Source organism: Sinohyriopsis cumingii, unplaced genomic scaffold (genome assembly GCF_028554795.1).
Source record: "Sinohyriopsis cumingii isolate HCF-2022 unplaced genomic scaffold, ASM2855479v2 utg000426l, whole genome shotgun sequence".
Lineage (NCBI taxonomy): Eukaryota > Metazoa > Mollusca > Bivalvia > Unionida > Unionidae > Sinohyriopsis > Sinohyriopsis cumingii.
The window spans coordinates 6,492,499-6,516,622 of record NW_028315897.1 but is presented as its reverse complement, the minus strand read 5'-3'; the positions used below and the strand labels follow the sequence as shown (position 1 = coordinate 6,516,622).

Here is a 24,124-nt window from a genome sequence, read left to right as displayed (position 1 = left end):
ATTGAGAACTATTTTAATAGGAATTTTCCTCAGTCAGCACTGTAAAATTGTGACTAACATCAGCATGGTTGCGACCAGACGACTCGTCACGTACCTAGTCGATATTGCGTATGATAATGAATATTTCCACATTATTAATAGGAAATTAGCCCACACCAGCCCGAGTTGATATTGTAACCATGTTGTTGTGTTTTTTATATTTTGGTGTAATCTTTGTCCTTGATGGCGGGGTAAAGTGTTCTATATTTATAGAAAATGTTGAATTCCAATCATTTAAAAATTGACATCGAGAAGCTGATTTTTTTTTAATAAGCAATGTCTATCTCTATGCCGAGGGTAATGTTGATTGGGATCAATGAGTTTTCATTGTTATAGGAAATGAAGTCAAACAACATCAGTCGACATGCAATTCATTTTTTATGAGTTATACAATTTTATCACACTTAGACTCATATACTAGTACGTTCGCCTTCTACATGATTGATAACTCAAAGCAATTTTCGTCATTTTATTCTTCTTCGGATAAACTGTATTGATAACACCTGTCGATGCGAAAACAAATTGCAAACAAATAGCCATCTGATTGACATCTATATGTGATTGATAGAAGGGTTAATTGTTCTAATGCGACTTAACCATGCGCCATTATATCAGACACATCAGGAAGTTATATTTTTGAATAGGAAAATGAGAACTTATAAATATGTTTGTTTGTTGGTATCTGTATGATTAAGTACGTCGGTTGTACCTATACAGTTACGCCTATTTTATGTAGCGCAAATTATTGCGGCTCCTTTTTTAACTTTTCTGAATAAAGACAAAGAAAAACGTTCAAATACGGATATTTGCACATGACACAGCCTGTCTAGTAGATTACGTTAAACGGCAACTATTGTGGAATACTCAGCTAAGGTAGTGACAGTTGTACTTGTACGTCCCATTTTTGAGACCAAATAGCAACGTTTGTTTCTAGTATCATCTTTGTTATATTTTTTTCAGGAAGAAAAGCAGATTGATGCATTTGTAAGTATAAAAAATATATGTCCCCTCAGTCTACTATGAACAAGTTATGTATTTTATATGGTTCGCAAGACGCGTACATGCATCAAAATAGGTATTCGTTAAAGTTTAAGTTATGCTTTACTATAAAGTATAGTTACCGTTTTATTATCATGCACCTTTTGCATATTTTGGATGAAATTTCAATAACATTATTTCAGATTACACCAGGTTTTATAAATGCTTTAGATTTCCGCATAATGAGATTATCCTCTTTTTGACTCATACTGTACATTAAGACATTCTTAATACAGGTTTATTTTCTCTACCGAGAAAGGGAGACGTAATTGTTTAATACAAATATGAGAAACCCAATTGAAGGCGCGTCCTTTATTTAGAGTTTTGTTCATGCTACACCACCGAAAGTCTATTTCACAGTTTCTAATATCAGGTTTATTGTGTTTTTTAGCTCTCGTCAGGATGGGTAAGTACTAAAATGTGCACGCACATGCATTACATGATACATATTACTCGAATTTAAATGTTATTTGACCACTGATAGCAAAGCCATCAATTCATTTATCATGTAATTTAAGTATTTGGAGTATCAGATGATCATAAAAATATTGTAGGTTACATTAGAGTCTACTAAAGGTTTTTCTACAGCGTCTATCGAAGTTTTCTTTTATATGATTCAATATCACAGGATTCGTGTCATTATACGGGTATAAATATTCTGCAGAGTAATAAAGGAGTACACTATTATAACAAATAAGAAATACATAGTGGACAGTGAAGATTATAACGAAGGTATGCTCATTGGCAAGGTAACGACCAGACGTTCGTCATTATTGCTAAGTAATTATGAACTAATCTTTGCATAATGATGCATTCCCCATACATTTGCCTGGTAAAACCTTCGTTGTTTTACTTGATTTCATCTTCCTCAAGGGTATATTGACTACCTATCATTGATTATGTTTACATCATGTTTGTGTTGTAGAGACGGATATATGGTGTTATTTTTTAATAAATTGGAATAATGCTTATGTATCACCATAACAACTGTGTCTGTAGATATATAGGCTCTGTTTACATTTAGCTTCTCTGAGAATTATATAGACATTTACATGAAATTAGTAATTGTACCATACATAATGTACGTACATGTGAAACCTGGTGGTAAGCAAGGAATATGTACTTTGTAAGCTTGGAATATGTTTGATAGTATTAATCTTCTTTACTTTACACTTAATCATCTCAAGCACATTTGGGATAAACAGAAAGGAAAATGTATACTGATGTAGCAGTTTGTGTATTTCTTGCTTCATGACAAAATGTGTACGGGTTGTAGCAGTATGTGTCGTTCTTGTTTAGAGATAAATGTGGCTACTTATCAGTGAGATTTAGTTTCTGATACGATCACTGTTCTTAAATAATAGATACTTTGCAAGAAGCGGATTAGTCTTGGGACAAATAAACATGTACTATTAAAGAAACAATAGAGAAATGGAACAGTGACAAAATTAATAAAGCCACAAAATTGTAACTAAAGTAAATGTAACCAGGATCAAGCACCAGGTAAATAAAAAAGTGTTTGTATGTGGCAGTAATTACTATATAAGAAATAAAGGGCATTACATATCAATAGGTTGTTATTCAAAAAGATTTGCCAAGTTTTATAATTGGTCTTTACAGATTTGGTTTCATAAAACGATAATATACTGATTATGTCATTGCTATGGTACGAGCTGTTAGACCTAATTAGGGGATGCATTTTATTGCATAAGGAAGCTATACCACCTACCTTCACCAACATTAATCTATTACATACATCGTCATTGATATAAAACAAACAGTCAACACTGCTTATAGGAAGTATCTCTATCACTTTCTTGATTGAAACAACAATAAATTGCATCTCACACCTTTAAAGTGTCAATCAGTCTCTCAAATAAATCATTGCCTTCTACAAGTAGCTTCTCGTAGCCTAAAAAAAGGTGGTTCACTCTGTCGTCACTCTCTTTTCCATATATTAACACAATATATAATTAGATACGCGATGCACAAATAGTTTTCACTACTTCAGACAGAGGCCATTCACTCAGTGTCAATAGTTCAAAGAAAACCACATGTTACATATCGTTAAATCCGAATGAATATATCTGAAGTTAGTTCCATTAACCATTAATTCAACATTTTCTCTCCAGATTGTTCATTCTTGACATTCAACAGCATAACTAAGGAATAGCATAACTAATGTGTCGATTCCAAACGATTTTTTATGTTCTTGCTACATGTCTGAAATGATATCGTCCGTGCCGTAATTCTTAGCAATTTTGTAAATGACTTATTCTATCCTTACTGATTTAAAGAGTCTTTTAAATACTGATATAGACAGGTAAACGTAGTAAGCATACTTTTTCAGATATATGTCACTCCTTACCCGTTCATATTCTGTTGAAAAGGGATACTTTCGCCTTATCTGTATATGTTTGGCTGCATTTATATTACATAACACGGTTTTTCTGTCATTGAGTGTGTGCTACCATGTTACACATTTGAATAGAACAGATGGTAGAATACTTATTTTTCCAAATTGTAGGACTTGTTAAGGGATTTATTTCGCCGTTTGTGATATAGATACAATAAAAATGACTTTAACAGTAGTTTTCTCCCGTCACGTGCTCCTTCTCCAGCGTTATATGGTTTTAAGTTGTGTGTTAGAGGAACGCCAGGATACTACTTAGTTTAAAATGGATGGTTTTGAGATTTGTCAAACAGAAAAGCGGAAGAAAGTATACATTCTTTTGTTAATTAATTCAAAACAGAGTCTTTGCGGCGTTATATATGTCTTCAACTTTTTGCGTACTTAGATCTTTTCCCAAGTAACTGTTATATCGAATGATGCGAAGGAACCATTTTAGTGATTTCGTCATGTAAAAGAAGCAATACACGTGGACACCAGCAATGTTATAGACCACACAAGGAATGGTTCAATTCAGTGATCACATTATATGTTAATACGATCAAGATCTGTTAAAGTTTGGTAAGATATGTTTATTATGATCAGCTGTTTTCTACAAAATAAAAACAAATGTCGCGCTCTCGAACGAGTCTTTCATGATGCGAAATGTTATTTATCGTATTCCAAGTCTTAACATCTTGTACATTAAATAACAGTGCCAACTGCATAGCATGTGGTAAAATTAACAAGACATGTAACGTATACATCGATATCTCTATCCATATAATATCATATCGTTTTCTTGATACAGGTAGCTGTAGTTCTACTAACGGAGTGGTTTCTAAAACAGTTATAATGGATGTTGGAAAGAGATCTGTTCTGAAAAAAAAACGATAGAAATACTATTGTATATATTGTCATACGACTGTTTGAAACACTGGAGCTATAGTTATATCCTGCTTATAATTAATATCTAATTTCTTCTTCCTCCGAACTTTATTGAGGGATCTAATTCAGAGCGGAGTCCTTCTTTAGCATGACTTTGCTTAATAATTTATCAAATTAGGTATCTTTCTTTGCTTCAAACCGATGCTAGGATTATTGTCATACGGATAAGTATCGTCATGTAATGACAACTAGATAAATCGTCTTGCCCATAACTCTCCAAGAGAGTTGAGAGTTGAGGTCGCATATAACTATTATTCCGTTTGCTAAAATTTCAGAAATGCAATCCTGTTTAAATATTTCCTTCCATGAAAACAATCTCACTGAGTTTAGAACACTCTGCAGTTTTCTCAAGCTTACTACACTGTACTATGTCATACATTTTATATTTTCACTACTTCGTCTGCAACAATTGTTTAACATTCTTATAATTCGTGAGTGACCGATATTCCCAGCCTTGTGAGCACCAGACGAGTTCCATTTTCTACGTATCTACTGCGTTTCGTCATGAACACATTTTTTTACGGTTAGTTGTTCAGAAAACGGATTACCATACGAAGAAACTCATGTTACGGACAGAAACGTAGATGTCTCGTCCTCCAGTCTGTTCATCATGCTATCAAAAACAACTCCAATAACGACATTCGTCGCTCGTTCAACCATATGCAGTAACTTTAAAAGTTTGGAGCCTATTGTTTTTTTTCTTCTAATTACTCACTCATCTGTCTTGTCGATGTTCCCTTCCATTTTACATATGTTGTTATATACCCCATGCCTTGTCGTGATTTGCACAAACGACAACAACATGATAACTTCAACTATTCATAGAGATATTGGCCTTAACCACTAAAACAAACTTATTTTTGCAATGCAATATGGTCTGTCAGAGATTTAGATGGTTTCGAGGCAAAACTTATACAACATTGTTTCAATTCTTTCATTGTTTTGAAGTGGCTTGCTAAACTAGTAAGTAGATACTGGCAACATGGTTCCTGATGCATACTATTTACATTTATATTTAGATTTTACAACTACATCTAACGTTCGATTTTTACGAGCTCCCGACACAATAATAACGCACATGGACTTTCAGTATGTGATTGCTATCCCCAGAACTCCATGTCCCTTAGTCTTCTTCAAATTTCACTGTTAGCCTATTACTCGAATGTGAAAGGATTTAATCACGGGATTTATGCTGTGCGGGAAATTAAGCTCTCCTTGTATAATATATTACCCATTGAGTTACTGTAATGTCTACACCGTTTAATAATCAGTTGATTTACGGTGAATCGTAGGTTGCCCCTTTTACGTTCCATGTCATTTGCCGATACGTATGGTCAGATATTTGACGGCCAAAATAAATAATTTTGATAAAGTGCAGCAAAGATCATTGATTGCTGAACCATAATTTACGTATGTTATAAAATGTTCATTTCTCTAAATTCGATAATAGCGGCTATTGTCACCATCGACATATTTCTCATATTATAAACATGCACAGATAACTGGTGTCTAATGACCTTTCTATGAAACCTTTTCAAAATCTGATCCTTCATACTAGCCAAAGTTTTAAAAGGTTTGCGTGTCTCGCCTGAATCCGCTTTGTTCCATCATCCTTCCTGATACACTTGTTTATCTCTATGCAACAAATATTTACTTGTATCCTTCAGATTATAACTCGACATTAATATGAATTGATAACAGTTCTGAGCCCTTATTTTATGTTAGTTGCGGTAACTTTGTTTTTATGACTTTTATCCCTTTTTTTGTCGTGGGAGCTCTTGTTGTTGAGATCTTAGCGTTTTGTTCTTGCAGTTGCTTCTCCAATCTTTCTCATTTTGAAGAGTCATGATAATATTGGTAATAGTGGTGAAAACAATTGTGCTATTACTTGTTGCCATCGAAATGTGTCTGGACCTTTGAAGCTGAATACCTTTGTCGGTAAACTTGCAGCAGAACAAATACACTTATTTTTCACATTTTTAACCATTATAGAGCTGTTAATAATCCAATCAATAGATAAAGAGAGATAAAGATATATAAGTGGTTCCGTACAACTAATTAGTGAATATGATATTGTACGCTGTAAATTTACGTTGATAAATCCTACTTACAGATTGACAGTTGATATTATAATCAAGCAACATTATTCCAAAGTTATTTTTAATTAGTTTAGCTGGATGATTTGAAAAGGAATAATACAACGTTTGAACTTGTACATAGCTCCTATTTGCAAATAATGAAATGAATTGCATAATGTACCAAACATAAAGACAAGTATAATGTGATGTTCTAAAAAAAGAAGAATAAAACGTAGTGCTATGTGAAGATGGTAGAGTGAGAACAGAAAAGACAGGCAGAATGAAGGAATTAAAAATACATAATTTGACTTGAACAAGATAATTACCCCACACTCTCGACTTTGCTTCTGGGTGGGAAATATAATATAACCCAAACTAACTCAATTATAGTATATCCCATTAAGATATAATTAAATTAACATATACATCAACACACAGATATGCATAGCTTAGAGTGGAATTTGTTCCACTTGAACTGGGTCATGACAGAGTTACGATGGTCCGATTATGGTAAAGAGAAATCTTTAAAGAGATAACTCTTTAAGTTGTAGTGTGTGATAGTTAACATTAAAAAGGATAACGTGTAATAACTTCTTTAGGATATCAAATATATTACTGTCTGTAGTATATCCATTTTTCCTAGTAAATCAAAAATAAGGAAGGCTTGCATTATAGAATTGTAATACATTATACAACTTTAAATATGAAGACTGCCATTTACTAGTTAGCTGCTTACAAAGTCAATACATCTGCGAAGATGATTCCCATGTTTATTAGCCAGGTGAATTTACTCTATCTTTCTCTCTCTATCTCTCTCTATCAAAAAGATATACACAACATTGACAGTTGCCATCAGTTACAAATGACCTGCTTGCATGTGAAAATAATAAACTTTGTCAAAATACTTGAACTAGGTGTTCTTAAAAACACTAAACGCACCCTGTGCCCTCATTCAGAGTTTACACTGTAACATTGCCCTTTTAGTTATTGATATGAGCTAGTGGTATATAAGGAAACTTAAAGATGTTATTCTTGTTTTGATGCTTAATGCCATTTCTCGGTACACGATAGGAAATATATGGCTGCCAGTATATGTGGTGGAGGTAGAAACTCCAGCAAGAAGCTCCTACCCACATGAAACTACTGGTAGCTTTCTCACATATCTAGATTGGCCTAGTGCGAAACTCGAACCCAAGAGGGCAGAAGTGAAATGTCAATGATCGAGAAGGCGAGCGCTTTGGACGAGTCGGTCACCCGGTTCCCGAAAGTTACAGAATGAGAGCTTTTACTTCATTAATTTAAATGTTTTATAATATAGCAAATCTACGTTTAAGAAATTCAAACCCCAAATCGTTTGCTGATTTGGTTATTCTTTCTTTTTTCTCTTTCTTCGAAGCTTAGTTTGTAGGTAAGTCCGTTTGGTTCCATTTTGATCTCCATCATACAAGAGGTAGTAAATTCTGGGGGCAACATTAGTCATTGACATTCTTCTTAAAATCATTAGGAGATGAGGGACAAGGCTTATTATATGAACAACTTTGACAGTATTACAATATGGGGTAGGCTATATATTGTCCTTCCTATGTCATAGTAATGTCTGCAAAGGCTATTACTTCTTCTGTCTTGTTTCAAATAGTTTCCCTCAAAATCGTTAGAAGTGCACATACGTTTTAATATATTCATATCGATTATTTAGAACAATCAGTTTTATTTTACCTGATTATAAAGGACGTTTCTGTTCATCATTTTGAGTATTACCTTCATGCAGTATCATTTTGGGGCTGTTCAGTCTATCAATATTGAATAACAGTTTATAGGGAAATGATCTCTAAGCTATATAAACCAAGCTATATTATGTTTGCGTTTAACAATGACCATGCTTGTTTGTTTGTAAAACAGATTATTCAAAAGAATATATTATTAACTTGCAAGTGATTAAATCATTTAAATTCAATTTTGTTGAGGTCAAAGATGATATTTTTTTGCTTATTTACAGGCCAGCATAGATCTCGTAGAGTGAAAAAATGTTTATCAGTTTCATCCAGATTATACATTTCTCCAATATGTTTCAAAACAAACAAATTCCGTAATAGGGCATTTTCGAAGTATTGATCCTACTCTCGATGCTTCTAGCTATAGTTGCCAACCAGTTTTAAAACGATTATATTGCATAATGGTACATTTTAAGGACAACATATTAAGAGAAACTCATTGAGTTTCAATTTGATTTTTGGATGAAATGTTTAGGTTCATCATGATACACACTTGTAGGTGAAATCCCTTTCTATCTTGCCTAGAGATAGTGATAGTCTAGTTTGTTCGTCTTACAAAACCGCAGCCTTATTCGTGCCGACATGATGCAGTTTACCTTTCCAAACACAGGATATTGCACCATATTCGAAACTGTATATGATATTTAAAAAATTAATGAAGTTGTTGATAAAATTTAGGACCTAAAAGTTCACATCAAATCCAATGTACGCACCAGAAAGCATAATATTTTTCATGAACTAGGACACTAAATACAAAGTCGCGTCCTAGTCTTATACATCCAAAAGAAACACCAAACATCACATAGTGTGACTAAGAGAAATAACCTTAACTATGGTCACTTTGGCGGAATATTTACATCCAAGTCCGTACATTTAACAGATGGATTGGCTAGGTCGCATGCAAATTCCATCAAAGAGGATATAAATGTTTATCTCCCCTAAAATATGATACATTTTTAAATGCAAAATACATTTTATCAAGCCCACACACGCATTTCCTTGGTACATTTCAGAGTAATCAACCTTATATATATATATGTCCCATATTTCTTCAGATAAAAAAGTCTTGATGAAAGTCGGCATTCCCTAGACCAATTATCACCATCATCAAACAAATAATCATCATTATTATTCATGATACAATATTCCTTAAAAAGTGCTGGCATGTGATTCCTATACTCAGTGTATGGACGCTTACTTACATCGGTGTGGTTTTCTTTAAACACAACGCTTTTAGCAAGGCATGTTCTTCCGTGCAAAACCACTCAGGTGGCTTAGTGGTTAGAGCGTCCGCCTCGGATGCGGAAGGTCATGGGTTCGATCCCGGCCGAATTGTACCAAGGACTTGCCAAAAAATGGTACCTACAGCTGCTTCTCTTGGCGTTCAGCAATAGGAGGTCAGTGTTAACACTGGTGGGCCTGCTTTCAGGATAATGTGACTGGGTGGGACATTACGCTACATGTCTGCGGTATGATGCCCCAGTGATAGGCATCACTATAAACTGTCACACTGCAGACATCGTAGCGATATGATTAAACAATTGTCAAAGCTACGTTAAAACTCCAAAATCATACACACATACACACACACACACACACACACATTTTCGTGCAACCATCAGTGACAGTAGGTCTAACGCGATGCTTAAGATACATTCTTTGCGAAGCGTTACACTGGGCATTTTTACGTGAGATCCATTGTTATTATAATAATTGTAAATATCTGACACAAAGCATTAAACACAAAAAGCATTGGAAATTATTAGCATATATATATATATATATATATATATATATATATATATATATATATATATATATATATATATATATATATAATTGAACACGCTACTTTTTATTTGGTGCTACACATTATGCAACAGTTTTTATTCAACATCCAAAAATATACATTTTGAGGTGTTGACGTAAAACTTCACGCTATTGTTAAGCCTATGTAGATATACCCTATTATGGTATATATTACTATGGCAGTTGTATTTTGTTTTGGGTGTAACCCATTTTCAGCACGTGTTAGCCATACATGGCGGCCATTATATATGGTGGTGGAAGAACCCGGTAAAATTCCGTGAAGAACCACCGACGCACCCGAAGATACCTTCAAGCTTTCTGACATATAAACACATTAACAACACGAGGCCCAAATCCAACCGGAGAGAAATAAGATGTCAGTGATCGGTAAAGGCGAGCCCCTTAGAACACTCGGACACTAGGTACCCCAATAGTATGTTAACGTAGCGTCAATCACATTCTTATATAAAAGTACCAAGTTAAAGAACTTACGTTTGAAATATTAAATAATTCCCGTTAAATTTCGTACAATGGTAGTCATAAATAAAAATTATTCAACTCCAACCATGTGTCTTCATTTCAAGCCATTCATCTTGGAAATGGTGAGTATTTCCATTGGACGTCGTGAAAATGAATGAAAACTTTCAGACTGGACCATTATTATGTAATATATACAAACTGTTTAAATTAAGTGTTGTCAATAAAATATGTGTATCTTACTCAAGGAAACTAGGTGATTGAGGTAACTGGGATACAAACTTTGTCCATGCAGAATATATATCGGATAAGAAAAAAAGATTAACTGTAGATGACATTAATATTGAATCCGTAAATAGGTTTAAGTTAAAACATATTTGTAGAAAGGAATATTTACAAAGTGTGACTTCATGTGGAAGATTTCTGTACACGAATATGTAACGCATTGATGAAGATTTATATAGCAGGCTTTCTATCAAAATTATACAGAGAAATATAAACAGGACAGTAAGAAACAGACAAACATAAAAGAAAACCTTGATCATATATTGCATTTTTATTCTCTCGGAAACCTCACTGATGTTATTGCCCACAATACACGAACTCGGCTTTCACATTTTTAAACAATAAGAAGGTCACATTTTACTATGAGATAGACATAGAGAGAGACAGATAAATGAAGCATGGAATCACAGCGATTATGCAATTGTATAAGGGAAAAAGCTTGCACATATTAAAATAATAAGCATCAAATATAACTGCAAGACAGAGAGAGAAAGACAGAGAGACGGGGGAGTTTAATAATGTGTGTAGTCTTAGTGATTATGCCACATTATACGGGATGTATATTGTTGAATCAAATCTACAGAATGCTTGTTTTTTATAATCAGGAAACATTCCAAAAATAATTATTGAGCCAAACGTACATGTTTACAAAAACAAAACAATATATAAATTGTTGTTATGCAAATATAATAAATATATAATACACTACATAGATTATAAAAATAGAAGTGGCGTATGTCGGGTTTATTAAGACAATTAAAAAGTAAATGCTAAATAAGCGAGAACGATACAGATCAAGAGACAGAGGCAATATACAGGGCTTGTTTAGAACCATATTATGACTATATACTGTAATTTGCTTTGACAAGATAGTGAAAGACTCGTTATTTTCATTTTTAAGTTTCAATTCGAAGAATAGATAGCAATAATATAAATTATATAATATAACGACAAAGGGATTAATTTAGAAATTGAACATAAAGCTATTTTCTAGTTTAAATGGGTCTTTATGGTTTGCTTTTATCAGTTAAGACATATAAATGATGTAGCATGTATTGTGTTGCTAAAGGGTGCTACTGATGTCAGAAAAATTATAACGATAAATCAACTCGGCGAAAGTAAGATTCAAGATCATTATCGACGCTAAAGCAAAGTATAAGTTGTATGTATCAGATGGCACATGAATGTTCTATTACGAACATCTGTCTAAATGAATCCTTGATATAAGAATTATGCATTAATAGGAATTGTTAACCTTTCCAAGGCTCTTTTTTTGTATGTTAGTTGTGTTAACTTCATTTTATATTACGCTTAGTCTCTGTCTTCGTTGTGCGAGCTGATGTTATTACATATGGTAAATTTGTTCTTGCCGTTGCTTATCATATGTTTGCATGTTGATAATTGATGATCACTGTGGTAACCACTTTATCCGTTATCATTGATTATCAAGACTGTTTCATTCGATGAACCGTCTTTACACTAGCGAAACACATCAGTCGGCTCTTTTCAAGTACAAGGCTCTTATGTAGCTGCAATTAACTCAAGGATATGGGTAGATTTGTTTCAAAACTGGATTGGTGGATATAATAAGTAATGAAACAGATCAATAGATATGTCGCTAGTTTAAACCAGTAACACATTAACATGTCAAAAGTATGATTGACATTCTTGGCTGTCTGCAAAGAGATACATATGAAACGACCAAAAAGCTAATCGGTGTGACAGTTACTCGAAATACAAGTTTATCTTTAATAAAGAGTATTTTTCTAATTTCTTGGATTAGATCTTTTGCATAATCATATATGTACTTTAATAACGAAAGTGGTGCATACATTTGTAGACATAAGGGGATTTAATTGTTATGCGTATATCAAGAGGAGGAGTTATTTTCATACGAAAAGCTATATAATGTAGCTAAGTCTGTGACAATATGAACAAAAATGTAAATATCAATGGTAGCAATTTAGCGTTGGTAAGAAGAATTGCTTGGTATTTGCGAGTGCGAAGAATATTACTAGTCAATAGAGAGTATATTAATTAATTGTCCTAAGCGATAATACAAAGAGCATTGTAATAGTCATATGTATTTATGTGTTTTTTACAAACCGTCCAACAATACGGTGTATGTATTATTTCTTTCAGTGTATGGTATGATTTTACATTAACGATGAACGTGCTCCATGACATTACATATGTAGACATAGTTGAAAATGTCATGGGGTGTACTTACATTACACAAATATATTTAGTTTATTGTGGAGCATCAGGTGATGATTGTCTGGAAAATATCATTGCTGTAGGGATGAATTATAAGCTATCCATATAGTTGTATCTATTCTTTAGCACTGCGTATCCAGCAAAACGTTCAAAAATGTTAATCTAATAGTGGATAACATGCATGAGGACAATAGTATCACACTCGTTTCATCCTAATATTTCAAATGGGTAAGAAAATAGATGGCAATCCTTGGCATGCAACACTGTATTTAAATAATGAGAAGAATGTCATAGATATAATAAATTATAGCATGCATTTCTGTTCTGATTAATACAAAAGCGTTGATTGTTTGAAGCTTTGAATTTTATTACATAAATAATAATGAATGCCCGAAAGAAACTGATTGTGCTGCTACAATAACAATTCTAAAGTAATTATTATTTTATATAAGTGGCAAAAATAATTCACGTATGTGAATCCATGCAAGCAAAAAATTTAAAGATGATTCGAATAACGTTTTACAGTGTACTGGGCGAGATAAAATGAAATTTAAGAGGTAATAAAAGTTATACTAGTTATATTAGTATCTAATCTATGATAAGTAATAAAAACACAGTTCGTACAAAAAATAAAATTGTGGTGAGATAAGCTCAATAATGTAGATTAAGCGAGCATATAAACATTCATAGACTGTGTGAGAATAGATATACGGACGCCTTTGTAATGCATCCTAATAACTGTAACACTGTAATGATAGAATAACCATGCAGACATTTAACCAGACAAATGAAGAGAACCAACAAATTAATTTATTTTAGTCAAAGCTTTATTATCTTACCACACTCATTCACAAATATATCTACAACTTTTTGGAATTTTTTTGAAATTTTTACGACATATATTTCTTGTTAGAATAATTAACGTGGGTGTGTGGCAGAATATAACCCGAATTCTGTTATCGGGATTTACAGGCAAACAAAAACCAAATTATATTCCTGTTGAATTTCTCCTAATGAAAACCATACATATTTGTTGGTGTGATCTTGATAAGCAATCTCGCGTCTTGATTCAACTGATAATTTATGCAAGACACGTGCTTTATTGACACGCATTAAGCCATTCAAACGTGAATCAAATTTATATGCACTATCGTCAATAATACATTTGTCATAGTTTAGCATAGCTATCTGACTAATATTTCTCGCATCAGTAAGAAACTGGAACGGTGAAGCGGGGTTTACTCTATTCTGGGCAACACAAACACGTGAAGTAAGGTTTTCGTTAACAACTTCTCTAGAAAAACTTGTTAGAATTGTTCGCACCATTAGTTATATAGTATACCGGTCTTTAAATTGTATACAATTATCGGTCTAGTTTTCTTCGTCACTTTTTAAATCGTGCATGTTTGCTCACTGTGCATTTGATCAGCCTCTGGTACCTCTAGGTTATTTTATAAATTTTTAAACAATTACTTGTTCATTTATGTCCCTAAATTCACCAGAAGACTCCTCAAATCAAAGTTAAGAAGTTTTTTTTTCATCATGACTTGGCTTATATATTTGTCAGTATGCTCCGCAATTCAATATAACCAAGTCGGTACATTGTAGTAGCTCTTAATATACTTTTTACTAATTTATTTATTCTTTATTTTCCTCAGTGTGGCAACATTCCTATTAATATCCACTAATTCAAAGCAACAAATAATCAACATTACTGTATGAGAAAATATTCCTACCACTATTTGAAGATTTATATATATGGACACAGTGTATTGATTGACGCATGATGACACGAATTAGATCTTGATGAAAGCAGAAGAACAACAGCAGTGGAAGTGACTACAAAGTCCAAAATCTGTATGTCCGGTGTGTAACGTGGCTTTAATGCCTTAACCGACAAAACGTGTCAAACGTCGGTCAAATTGCATATTGATCGATAAAATAATTTTATTCGTCTAATTCCAGTACTAAAATAGTACTTTAATGTTTTATTCACTTCTAGTTTGCCTCTCTTTCTGCCTGTCTGTATTTGATCGATGTTTTACTCCTGTAGATGAAAACCTCTTGCATCAGCTACTCGTTAGGGATTTCCACTGAATCAGCCTACACTGAAAATCTCACCATTCGTACAAATATCATGTTGTGGAAATGACTTTCTCTCTCTCTCTCTCTCTCTCTCTCTCTCTCTCTCTCTTTCTATATTATATATATATATATATATATATATATATATATATATATATATATATATATATATATATATATATATATATATACATAATGGTTTATTGACCTTAGCAGAGAGGCACCTGCCTGATAGTAAATATACTGACATCAATGCATCAAAGTAACATTAGCAGAGAGGCAGCTGCCTGATAATACATATACTGACATCAATGCATCAAAGTAACATTAGCAGAGAGGTAGCTGCCTGATAATTAACATACTGACATCAGTACATCAAAGTAACATTAGCAGACTAAGTTTAAGGTTCAATGTAGAAAACTAACCAAGCAGAGTTTCAAAAATCTCGGAATATATTCATATTTAGTAGTATTGTTTCTTCTCTTGTAATGCTGACTAAAACATGTACTTGAACTCCAAATCAGTAGAAAACATTTTTCTCTACGTAGCTTGCAATAACGCAGAAAATCTTGCCTTGCTAGTCTTGCAATGATATAAAACACGTGTCTTCCCTTATTATCTTCGTCTTCTCTCTAAACCTGCGCGATAATTCACGATCCTTGGTTTCCAATAACTAGCTGGCATAAGACAGGAAAACCATGTTCGAAATTGTACTTGGGATAGCAGAAATCTCTTCAAGTATGTTGCTGAAAATGCAGCTTTGAAAAGATTTGATCACGTTTCGATAGCATATACATGGGTGATCGTGGTTTTAATTTACCAATATGGTACTCAACGTCGGAACCGAATCGAAACAGCTGAGGTTCCAACAAATAATTTGCAGTGAGACTCAGCACTAGATTATGTGATAATATGACCCAGTGTTTGTAAGTAAAACGCTCTAATGAATGCGCGTATTTACATATCTATGATATGTCTAAAGTTTAAAGAATGAAACGCACACTGTATTCACACTGGTGAACAATATATGATCAAACTGTATCACTTCGAGCTCCGTAGTTACTCAAGCTTTCACCTAATATTGGATATATGCATATCTACTAATAGGTTTAAAAGTTATAGCTTTATCGACTAATGTTCAGTGGATTAATATTAACTTTGAAAATATGGCGAATAACAGAGCTTTCAAATCATAAATTCCCAGTGAAGTTTATAGTAAACTGTCATTGAGTTGGCATCATGGTGTAAGTTTCTCGTACACTAATTAAGAGGCGTCAGAACGAAACAAATATATGTTATAGCACGAAGAGTATGAGAAGCCTTTCGTGATCAAATTAATTCCAGATTTAACTGTTATACAGTGGGGATATGCAATGATAATAGATGTGATATAGCGTGAAAAGTGTATACTGAATCACTTAAATACAGATTGAATAAATATGGAGTTGAAAGACTGTGTTGTATTTACGTGTGACATAAATCAAAAAGACAATACATTGCATATCCCTGATCCATCCACTCTTCCAACGTTCCGTGTTTGTTTTTAATGTTAGAGACCGCATGCTGGAGCCAGACATTTAAGTCAGAGTTATGACCAGTGAAATTCCAACATTTTAATACCCAGTCTCAAAAGCCTTATCCTTGTAATGTTCTTAAATTAGGATAATCTTTGTAATTGTACTCGGTGAGAAACGTATCACAACTATAATGTGCTTAAATTCGGATATAATGTGTAATAGTAATCAGTGTCAAAAGCATGTTACAATAAAAAAGCAATTGTATGGTGCTCAACAAACCGTCTTTTTGACTATCTCTTAATATATTTCTTTCCTATGTATTCCTCTGATCATTACCTTTTACTTTTTATAGTAAATGCGACACATCATGTTTTGTGTTTTTGTGTGGTACAATTTGTGTTATATATTTATTATATTCACAATATCAGTACATATTTTATGGAAATCCTATCCGTCCACATAACGGTTTATTCCGAAATTTAGTTGATATTGATATTATAACGTTCTAAGCATGTATCAGTCATATCCAGTGCGTTAGCTCATTGGAGTAAAATAAATGTAGCAAATTATTCCACACCATTAAAGTTTCACGTTTTCCAATTAAATGTATTTTCATTTGCAACGTATGCTGCGAAATTATATAATGCACATTGAATAGTGGTTTTCCTATCACCACCAGCATTTGCTTATTACGATTTCATGTAGATAATCTGTAGCGAAGATCAGTGTATTTGCAGATTTTCTCACACCGGATATATGCTAGGCAAAATTTGTTCGTTGGAATAACGTAAGCTATACGTTCGACCTGATGGTAGTATCGAATAACTAACCACTTTTACTATCAAACTAGCATATTCATTAAAGATTATCGTGCCGATAATGACATTGAAATACGACCTGGCAAATATTTGTGAGATGGATACATATTAACACTTAAGCCAAATTTAATTTTTAAAACTGTGAACAATGTAACAGCCTTATACGCTATATTGTGAAAATATATTTGAAGTGGATTTTGTTGCTGTCTTTGCCAACTCAGCAATTTAGTTTTACTGATACTTACTTTGAATCCAAATGCTCTGATATATCAACTCTTTTTTCGACAACGAGGAAACAACAGCGTCATTTAGCTATAAAACAATAACCAAATCGATATAATTTACTGTACAAATGTGGTGAATACTACATGTTATATGTGTGAAAATATATGATATACATATTATACACAAAACACGGAATAAATGAAGATCATGTATGAAATGAATATGTACACAAACATAATCTGATTACATATTTTCATGTCTTGTGCACGTTTTAATTATTTTCTCACACAAATAACGTATCCATGTCTTCAGACCATATTAAACTACAAAAAGCGAACTTTAAAGACATTTTAGGATCTATGGATGCTGAGCTGAACTGAATTTCCGAATATACAACTTCTGTTTTATCAGCATTCAAAATGGTTATCACACATGTGGTTGAGTTTTCCTTTCGAAATGCTAACTCATTTTGAAGCAAGTTTCCATTTTGTCGATCATTTATTACCATCATCAACAAACAACCAACGTTATATCCACTTGAACACTGCATATATCTAAAAGAAGGAACGATGACATACTTAGTTTGTTCCCATCAAATCGAGCTTTTTTTTTTATTAAATACGTAAACATTGTAAATTTGTCGTTTCTAAGATCCCCTCTTTTTGCCAGTTTGCTCAAGAAACATTAGAGATTACATGAAATGTCCTTGTCCATATCATACAGTGTGAAATATGCACAATATAATTCAATCTCAACAGGGATGCATCATTTTAAACAGCTCGTCAAAGAGATTGCTTGTATTTCCAATGAACATTGTGAACATCATTAAAAACATTCTGATTGGACCATTATTATGCAACATATAAAAACCGATTATATTAAGTGTTATAAATGCATTGTTTTTTTAAAAGATATCTTATCCAAGGTAACAAGGTTATTAAGGTAGCTGGGATGCAAAATATGTCTAGGTATAATATATATGTGATAAGAAAAGTAGATACAAACTTGATATGACATTAGTTTTGAACCAGTAACTATGTCTAAGTTAAAACAAATTTATATAATGGGATATTTAGAAAGTGTGGTTTCACGTAACAGACTTCTGTATATATTTACGTTATGCTACTGGTGTATATTTTATCTATCAGCCGTTACAACTATTTAAAATATGCACACACTGAGAAAGATATAAGCAGGACAGAAAGAAATAAACTGAACAAGGAACAATGACCACATATTTTAATATTTTTCTTAGAATCATCGTTGGACTTTAAATTATCCTTAATGTTATTGCATACAGTATACAAAATGTGCTTAACTGCACATATTCGAAAATTAAAGAAGAAGATGATGAGAGATAGAGAGAGTTACATGAAGCAAGTAATTAGAGTGATTGTTTCATGGTATAAGGAAAAAAGCCTGCACAAATTTGAACAATAAAGTTTCACATGTAGGTCTAGGAGAAAGAAAGAAAGAGAGAAAAGTTAAATAAAGGGTGTAATCATATGGATTATGTAACGGTATACGGGACATATATAGTTTTGAATCAAGTCGAAAAAGTGTTAGTTGTGATTATAACCAAGAAACGTTCCAACGATAAGTTTTGTGCAAAAATATTTTTTCAAACAAAATAGAACAATACATAAATTATTATGATGCAGATATAATAGGTAAATAATAAACTATGTACAGTACGAAAATACAAATGGAGTATGTCGGGAATATTAAAACAATTTAAAAATAAATAAAGACTAATTTGAATATATAAAGTGTAAGAGACGGAGAAAAAAAATATACAGAGCATGTTTAGAAACATAATGATTTTACAGTGTAGTATGTTTTGATGATATATTGAAATACTCGACTTTATTTCCCTTCGAAAGTGTCACTTCACATATGATCCAGTAACAGGATAAATTATATAATATAACGGCAAATAATTATTTAACAAATAAAACTTGGTATCTTGTTATACGTGCCGTGTTTTATTTATTATTTATTTTACAAACCGTGAACTGTGCACTCCTTTCAAGGTTCTTATTTATGCGAATGTCGGCCACGACGTATAGATGGAATTGGTCTAAATTGTGTTTATTGTATCTCTCTCATCTCTCTCACGCCTACACTCTAGCATATGAAATATATCAGCAACACACAAATGAACATAATAATGATCACTCTGTACGTGGAAATAACAAGAAATTTGAAATGATCAGCACTGATTACAATTGAATTCATAACAAATACAGAAAGAAGAGATACAGATTCATCAAAATAGCAATGTTAGTCCCCTCGATATAATATTGGTATGATATACACCAGGATAAGGGAGCTCACACATTTATTTTAATTTTAATCTTCTGATTCGAAATGTTTTGATTATATCGAATTTTCATGGATCATAACCAAGGAAATTGGTTGTAAAATTGGTTTGTTTTTTATGTCCCTTTCCTATATCTAAGGCATATAGTTCAAAATAGTTACGTCTTCGATAAAGCCGTTAAAGCAACGCATCGATTACGATTCGGAAGCTATACATGCTGTTTTGTGACGGCAAAAGTCACAATAATCCCTTGGTTTCCTTGATATACCTTTGCATTATAGACTGTAAAGGTGCAATTTGAATTATTACATCGCGTGAGTAGTGCCAGTATCCAAGAATACACAGGTTTGCCTAACTCCACGTCACAGTCCACTCCAAGTTTTACTCATTTATAAAATTTGCGCCTTTCCTAGATAACTGTACTGATATTATATTGACTGGAGGTAGCATAATACATATCATGACGCACACTTTTGTCTTGAAATGCCACCTAGATGATTATGTAAGTGATGTTCAGAATCGCTACGATTTTGAGTTGCTTGTTCCATTCTTTGGTCAAGCTGGAACATTGGCAGAGGTCCTTACATTATGAGTTTTTTATATTGTGCTTTTTCGGAAAGCCGTTTCTCTAGCCGACAAATTTTTAACCATATTGAAACAACTATCTACGGCCAACACGTTTTAGCTGGCATCAAGCAATCGTCTTCACACAAAGTCTGTTTGATTAAAAGCAAGTGTGATGTTGCAATGTATGAAATATATGCGTTGTGGTGTGATATAGTGGGACCCGCATAATTATTGATTAAACGAATTGTTGGTACAAAGACAGAGACAATTAGACAACAAATAGTTGCAATATGCAAATTAGAGGTATATAGAATGGCAAGTTTTCTGAAGCTGACAGTTTTAGAAGAGTACAAAATGACACTAGAACTATGCCATATCTTCCACTCCTGATGGTACCATGGAATAATGTTGTTTATGAAGTATGCAAATAATGATATCACTTTACTATGCACAATACCTCGTTTTAGTTATTTTTAAAGTAATTATTTTTCTGTTTCTAAGAATTAAGTTATACTTAGTTATATAACCTAAATATCTTCATTTAGTTGTTTCACATTTTTATCACACTGGAAAATATAACCATCTACACAACGGAGATTGTACTATGACTATTTCTCTCCCATCAGATATTTCAGATATTTCATATTTGGGAGTTGCTAAATCATGAATTGTTTCAACCAAAATCAAGTAATAATTTATTATATGTAATGAAATATAATTATAATTGTTATTATATTACCATTATTGACTAACTTTTTATTCACGTCTTTAAAGACATTCTTTTTTTGTAGCTGCGCAAGATAGTTGTTATCGTTTGTCAGTCCAGTTTCCAACCTTTTCTCACCATTGCTATAGTCTTTATCAGTAATTATATATATGCAACATTGTGCATATCATCCTCGTTTATTGTAAAATATAGTGATTGTTTAGAGATATCTTTATTTCATTCATGTCACAATACAAATCTGATATTGCATTAATTGTCCTATCATTAGCGTCTTTTTCTTATATATATTTTGTGACGCTTGATATATAATCCTGATCTGATACAACATGACTGGAACCATCTTGAAAAATGTTTACATTTTATTAGCATGACATATATCACTGAGACATGTTTGGGTACAATATCGTCTGAAATATTACACTTATTGCTACATGATAGCAATAACTAATATACTAATTGATTTTAACTATTGTTTACTGCAAACATCGCGGTGAAGAAATCATATTGTTGTAGTTGTAGCTATTTCGCTTACTTAGTTTAAGACAACAGAGAGGTAAAACTCTTTTAAATATTCCCTGATTTTTTGCACAAAACAAAGTGTACTATCTAGCATGTCTAAAATAATGATTATTTTTCGTTAAGAGTCTACCCTGCTCTATGGTATCGATAAAAGAACTATATTAATATTAACGTTCGGACAAATAACAATTTTTGTTTCAAATATTTGTCAATCGTGTTTTTTGCGTATTGAGGTGTGACGTGTTAATATCAGTAATGCATTTTTCAAATTCAAGTCTAGGAAGAGGTAGAGAATTAACGACTACTACATTGTCTATATTGTTGTCAGTAAGGAATCAAGTAAACCCCCACAATATTCTTGTCACTAAATTTTACATTCATTAGGAACCAGTCTTTACCAGCAAGACCCATTTGTTTTCCATATTATGTTCGTTCATATTTCAACAGCTGTTAATTTTTCCATATCGGTAATACCTTAAGGCACTATATTCCACTCCATTTAGGTTTAATTCTGCTAGAACTTATGAAACAATATTTGCCGGTATTTTAAGCACACTACATTGACTTCAGCCAATGAAAGACATTCATATTTGAAAACAATGGCAGAGAGCGTACTTTAGTAAAGTCTCACCATGAGGAGAGGATACAATGCCACTTAATATGCTTTGCCAGTGTTTCGAGTCGAGAAATGACAGCTGATATTATAATCAATAAATATTATTTCGAAATAATTTATCATCAGTTGAGTTGCATGTTTTGCAAAAGAATAATATAAGTTCAAAGAGAAGTAAATATATGTATTTTCCTTTATGCGCATAATGCAATATGTTACAAAATCTACCAAGAATGAAGACATGCATACTGTGATTTTCTAACAAAAGAAAAATACAAAGAATACAAAGTGAAAAAGGAATGGGGCAAAAGGAATAGACTGACAGAATAAAGGAATTAAAAATCCATAATTAGACTTGAATAATATAATTACTTCACATATAAGAATTTGTTTCTGAGTAGAAAACAAAGTATAACCCAAAATAATTCAAGTATGGCAAACGGCATTATGAATGCAGTGAATTAACAGATACACCATTACACATGCACACAGAGATAGTTTGGAGTGGAATATGTTCCATTTGAAATGGGCCATGACAGAATTACGATGTGGCGATTGCGGTAAAGTGAAAACTTTTAGGAGTTACCTGCTTGAGTTGCAGTGTGTGATAGTTAACTTTTAAAACGATAACTTGGAACAACGTCTTAAAGATAACAAATATGTTACTCACTGTTATATCCACTATACAATATACATTATTCGTACATATTAATTGATAATATCGGTAATATATCATTTTGTCTAGAAAATTATGCTGAAATCGATCGAAAATAAGGAAGGCTGGTATTTACTAGGTAGCTGCTTTCAAATCCAACACGTCTGCGAAGATGATTCATATGTTTATTTGTCCGGCATCTTCTCTCTCTCAGACAAGAAAACATATACAAAGCACACAGTTGCGTTCACCTACAAATGATTTGTTTGTCTGTGGAAAAAAAAACAACAACAATCATCTCCAGTATACTTTTAATCAACTCGGTATATTATTGATATGATCTAGTTTCTAAAAGGAACTTGTTATTGGTTTGAGGTCTAACGCCAATTCTCAGCCATATATGGCGGCCAGTTAAAGTGGTGGATTAAGAAGCCACATTAAGAACATCAGACCCACTGGAAGCTACTGACAACTTTCTCACATAGATACATTGGCCTAGCTCAAGAACCCACGCTGGCGGAAGTGAGATGTCAGTGATCCGTAAGGCGTCAGAATTCGACCACTCGGTCACCCTGTTCTCGAAAGTTACAGACTGAAAGGTTTTACTTCTGGAATGTCAATATTTTAGAATATTGTAAATCTCCATGCAACAAATGCAAAATTCAATCGTTGGTTGTTTGCGTTATTCTCATCAGGATATTGCAAGTGATTACATTATTTAAATTCAGTTATTTAGTGGTCAAAGATTATATTGTGTTTGTTCCCAATAGCCGCTTGGGAATTTAGTACCTTAGTGAGTCCTAGGCAGTATGTCGCCAAACATAAACTACAGCAGTAACACTACACACACGTTTTTCTATAGCTGAAAGATGACTTTAAGTTTGAGATTCGCATTCGTTGAAATATGTCGTGTGAATATAAATCATCGATCTTGACGTTAGTAACATTCCTACTTGTTGCAAAAAATATAAACGATAGGGTACGTTTCGTGAGATCTCCATCCTAATTTATATTCAAAGTCAA

General features: G+C 32.9%; 1 protein-coding gene across 2 annotated transcripts in view; it reads left to right on the top strand.

Annotated features, from left to right (window-relative positions):
- Nucleotides 1-24,124, top strand: part of LOC149774125 (E3 ubiquitin-protein ligase TRIM45-like) — a 115,122-nt gene that overhangs the window by 77,841 nt on the left and 13,157 nt on the right. Inside the window, exons 13-14 of one of the 2 annotated variants that reach the window (XM_089945814.1) lie at nt 1,000-1,023; nt 1,469-1,483. In XM_089945814.1, coding sequence (XP_089801940.1) covers nt 1,000-1,023; nt 1,469-1,483 — 39 coding nt within the window. Of the gene's footprint in view, nt 1-999; nt 1,024-1,468; nt 1,556-24,124 lie in introns of those variants that run through there. The other variant, XM_089945813.1, reaches the window with a different exon arrangement.